At 57.0% G+C, this 4894-nt stretch overlaps 1 protein-coding gene across 1 annotated transcript in view; it reads left to right on the forward strand.

The window, feature by feature from the left end:
* The window catches only part of LOC104500934 (regulator of G-protein signaling 3-like), a gene marked incomplete at its 3' end in the record, with an annotated part of 26160 nt that overhangs the window by 10140 nt on the left and 11126 nt on the right, over nucleotides 1-4894 (forward strand). Inside the window, exon 7 of the mRNA XM_010144663.1 lies at nucleotides 685-768. Within this exon, the coding sequence (XP_010142965.1) occupies nucleotides 685-768 (84 nt within the window). The remainder of the gene's footprint in view (nucleotides 1-684; nucleotides 769-4894) is intronic.

A 4894-nucleotide genomic window follows, 5' to 3' on the forward strand; every position in this document is an offset into this window, starting at 1 on the left:
GCCTGGAGGGTTTCAGCCTGGAGAAAAGAGGGCTCAGGGTACACCTTTTGGCTCTCCACAACTCCCTGACAGGAGGTTGGAGTGAGGTGGGGTTGGTCTCTTCTCTCCAGGAACAAGAGACAGGATGACAGGAACGGGCCTCCAGTTGTCCCAGGAGAGGTTGCATTGTCCCTGAGAAATGATTTCTTCCCCATTGGGGTTGTGCTGGCCTGTCCCCGGCTGCCCAGGGCAGTGGTGTGCCGGGGAACGGGGGCACTCGAGGAGCTGAACGAGCTTTTCCAACCACAATGATTCTGTGATCCAGAAAATCACGCAGCAAATATTCTTGTCGGAGGGACGTGGGAACCTGGCGTGCCACTGTTGTGGTTGTGCTTCCTGCCAGAAGCGCCCAGAACCCAGCCCACGCTGGGCAGAACAGTCAGCGCAGAGGCAAGCGGCCGATTGTCTTTTTATAGCTGAGGCTGACGTAGGTGTCAAGCGTGAGGCTTGCTCTCTATCGCGGAGCTGGCCCGCAGACTTTCTTGGTGTGGGGCGACTTCTCCCTCCCTGAGTTACAGCTTGAAGTGAAGACAAAGTGGGTTTGGTGGGCGGAAAGTTTTTTTCTGGCAAACCACACTTCCAGTGGAAGGTTTGACTGTCTCTTTCTTTTTCTCTTTTTTTTTTTTTTCCCCCCCTCAAATGCAGCCGCTAGATCTTTGCAACCCAGCCCGGACTCTGCTGCTGTCGGAGGAGCTGCTGCTTCACGAGAGCAGAAGCAGGACTGTACAGGTAAGACTCTTCCCGCGCTGTCTGAGCTCTCGGAACATGCTCTGCTGCGATCAGAGTAAACGGAGAAGGGAAATGTTTTCTGTTTATCTTAATATGATATTTGGAAAAACTTGTGGCCACTTTATCAGGGGATGAACTAAATATCCAAACTCTTCTCTGCTGGAAATCCACTTTTTTCTTGTCCGTCTCCACGCTCACAAAGAAACTGCGCCTGGCAAACCCGCACCGGTCACAGCCCGTCGGCTGAGGCCACCGGCAGCCTCCCAAAGAGGGGGCTGAAGGGTCTTTTGTGCCAGCTTCGAGAACCAGACAGAGAACTTGCTACAGGGGTTGTCAAAAATTTGGTTCCTTGTCCAAATTCCTCACTTTTTTTTCTTACTTCAGCTTCTTTTCTGCAGTGTTTTTGGAGGGCTGTTAAAAATCTGGGGAAACTACTGGACCTTGGCTACAAGCTGAACGTGTGTGCGTGTGTGTGACAGCTTTCCACATCCCCGCCGGCAGAGGCTGGACCTGCTGGTCCCGTGTGCTGCGGGCTGCACGGTGAAGCCCGCGAAGCCCTGGAATCGGGGGCTGCGAGAGCCCACTAGTGCCGGAGGAAACTGCCGGTTTGGGGGTGTTTTCAGAGAACCTCACCGCTACAGAATAATTCGGTTTTGAATGTAGTTGGAGTGAGCAATGTGTCCTCCTCACGGCGCGTAAAGGAAGTTTTACTTGACTCATCTTAGTTTCTGGCGAGCACCTCCTGGGTGGTCACGGCAGAATCCAGAGACGCCTCGTACCGCTGGCCTGTCCAAAACAGTTCGAGACCGTGTTGTGTTCTGGGCTTCAACGTGTCGTTCATCCCTTGCTTTGACTTGAATCACTGGGGTTTTTTCTGCTAAAGTAGATGAAAAATTGCAGGATCAGTTGGGCGACTTGGCACTGGTTTGTACATAACCCCCTTCCCCTGCCTGTCCCGCTCCTCTTTGCTGCTCAGGGTCTTCTGGGCACCTGCCTGAGTGAAAATCAGGTAAGGCCATGGCTGCGGAGCCCAGCGGCGCTGCGATGGCTGGGGGGTGGCGGCCAGCCTGAAGCCAGGATGCCTCTCCTGGGTGGTTTGGAGTTGTTTGCTTTCAGGGCAGACTCAGAGGTCTGTGGTGGCAGTGAAATGTGGAATAGTTATGACTAACTAATGCCGTTCGCAGCCTGGGTGGAGTGTGTGTGTGCACGGGGTGTTCATATTTAGGTGATGGAGGAGCTCAGGACAACACGTGTGGAGGAGGTGTGCTGCTCCGTGCCCAGATAGCCGCGTTTCGGAGCAGGAGGGTGGCTCAGGGAAAGGATTCTGTTTGCTTACGATGCCCGAAGGATGAGTGTGAGGCTGGGAGAGGATGTCCCAGCTGGAGCTGCTGCCAGGAAAGGGCGGGATGCTGGCCAGGAGTGTGAGACAGCAGTTGAGAACGACGGTGTCTTGAGGCCGTGGTGGCTGTGTCAGCCTGGCAGAGGGGCCCGGCGAGAAGCTCTGACTAAGCGCCGTGAAAAAAGAGCAGCAGTGAATGGGAACAAGCATGTGGCAGCGTCTGCTTTGGGTGGCAGGAGACCTTCCCCCGGTGTGAACCCCGGCGTGGTGCTGGGGCCGCTGCTGCTGGGAGCTGGCAGCTGTAGGTAGCAACACCGGCGCATCAGCCCTGTCCCTGGGGAGGGGGTATCTCATGTCCGCAGCATGTCACAGGGTCACGACAGGCTTTGCAGAGCGTCAGGGAGTCAGTGCAGGTCTCGGAGACTCCCCTTTTCCAGCACAGCAGAGCTGGCTGCTGTGGCCCCCATGGGCCCTGAGACAGGGGAACCTGACCTTCGGAACCAGCAAGACCCAAAGTGGCCTGGGCACAGTGGCGCTTCCTCTGGGGCAGAAGTGGTCTTGTTCTCCTTCTGCTGGACTCGAGCTCTCTCCCTCTGCAGCCGTCTCCGCTGCTGAACAGAGACCGGCTTGTTTCTCACCCGTCCCTTCTCGTCCCGTGGTTTTCCATTTCCCCGGTGCTCCCCCCTCCCAGCTCGCTGGCTGGACGCTGCTCCCGTGGTGCGCAGGGCTGCGCCCTCTGGTCAGCCTGCCCAGGTGCAGGGGCTGGAGGTGCAGGTCCTCTTAAATTCTTTTGTCAACCCCCCCCAGTCTTTTCCCCTTGGCAATTTCCACGTCAGGCGCTGCGTCCTCGCCGAGCGAACTTTCCCATCTCCTGCAGGAGCCAACCTGTCTCTCTGGAGGCTCGCCAGGACCTGTCCTTGCCCTGACCTCACCTCTGGGGCGATCCTTAATCACATCCTGTCTAGACTTTGCTGCAGTTCCCGCTTTTCTGGCGTTCTGAAATCCCTCCTGCGGAGCGCAGAGGGGCCAGCAGCACGCCGCCGAGCGCGCACGAGGTGCTGAACGCGGGCTGCGTCCTTGTCGGTTCATCTCTAATGTACCTGGAGGGACGTTTCCAAAGCCCAGAGGGACCTTCACGGCGTGGGCCATGCTCGCCCCCTCCCCAGCTCTCTTTTCCGCTGTCCCGGCAGGGTCTCAAGATCAGGGTGGTTCTCCTGGAAGCTCTGGGAGAGCTGGGGACTTCCAGGAGCCCGCAGGACCCCTGTTTTATGCGCTGCTCCGCAGAGCCGGAGGCTTTCTCTCTCGTCCCGTGCTGCGCTGGGAGTTCGCGGCACTCCTGGCTGGGTCGGGGTTGCCAGCTCCCTGTTTCAGTGGGTGGCTCGGTTCGGCCGACGCTGTGGCTTGACCAAAACCCTCCTCCCTGGCACAGATGTCTCAAGATCTTGTTTTCAGCCTTTTTTAGACACTTTCATTTGGGTGAGAATACCAGAAATGTGCACTTACCTCCTCCCTCCTCCACACTATCCCAGGGACTCTGTCCCTTCTTTGTTGCCTCTTTCCTTACACCGCTTCCCTGTCGGCACAGCCCCTGTTTGTGCTGCTCTTCGAGGGTCGGTGCGTGACCCCTCGAGGTGTTCAGTGCCTGCTCTCCCCTGATGTTCTTGCTAGAGGAATATTTGATTCAGGTAGGCCAAGGGGAGCTTCAAAGTTGACAGCGAAAGCCTTCACCCTGGATCTGCTTTCGGAGGGTGTGGTGATGTCTCCATCCAAGTCTGGCTGAGCGTAAAGCTCCCTCCTGAGCGTGTCGATGCCACGCCAGCAATCTTGGTGGGAAAATAATGTGGAGGTGGTAAAAAAGGGTAAATGCACGTTGAGCTAAAAGCTGCTGGGCGGTCTGGGAGAACCTGTGCTTGATACGGGTACACGTGGAGGTAAAAACCCAGGAGCGAAGGACCAGGTTCTGCTTAGAGTCAGGTCTTGTAGCATGGAAACCAACGACTCGAAGGCTTTGGCATAACGCCGAAGGGTGGTGAAGTTTCCCTGCCCCAGGACGTTCGTGCCCGTCTCTGAAGTGCCGTGGCTGTGTACGTGCACCTACCCCACCTGCAGAGCCTTGGCGGCTTCTCTTGGCCGGGGCCGAGCTGACTGAGGCGCTGCTGTGTGAGGCGGGGGTGACCGGATTCCTTCAGCACCGTCTCCTGTTGTCTGGTCCCTATGAAAACTGAGCAGCTGCCAGTGCAAAGCTGCAGCTTGGAAGCCTCAGCTGAGGAGAGCGCGGACCAGAAGGGGCCGGGTGTTACCCCTGCGGGTGGGAGCTGTGTCACGCTGGGTCTGATGGGCCCAGCAGTGATGTCTGCTTCGTAGAGGATGCTGAGAATTTGGATGGTCTCACAAACCGGCTACAAGGGTAAATCAAGATCTGAAAAAAACCGAGGAAGGTGAAGAGAGCTTCATCCATTTAGCTCTGCTGAATGAATGGGGACGCCTGAACTCCGCAGATACAACCCTCAAACCGGTATCGCTGGAGTTTCTCTTTGGGGTTGCACCCAACGCTTCTGGAGGAGAATCCAGGACTGGTAAATAGGAAGGTGTGTGGCTCAGTCCTGGGGGGGATGATACCTGCCTTAGGAGCTCCCCTCCAGGGATTACAGGCTTCTCTGGCCAGTGATGCAGCGGCTCATCACCATGTTCTTCTTTCTGTCGTAAAATCTGCTGCTGCTTGACGCAGCTTCCCCAGCCCCCTCTGTCTGGCCGGGCACGGCTGTGAGACGTGCCGGAGGGGGGAAC

The sequence above is a fragment of the Buceros rhinoceros genome, unplaced genomic scaffold (assembly GCF_000710305.1).
Source record: "Buceros rhinoceros silvestris isolate BGI_N320 unplaced genomic scaffold, ASM71030v1 scaffold23761, whole genome shotgun sequence".
Taxonomy (NCBI): Eukaryota; Metazoa; Chordata; class Aves; order Bucerotiformes; family Bucerotidae; genus Buceros; species Buceros rhinoceros.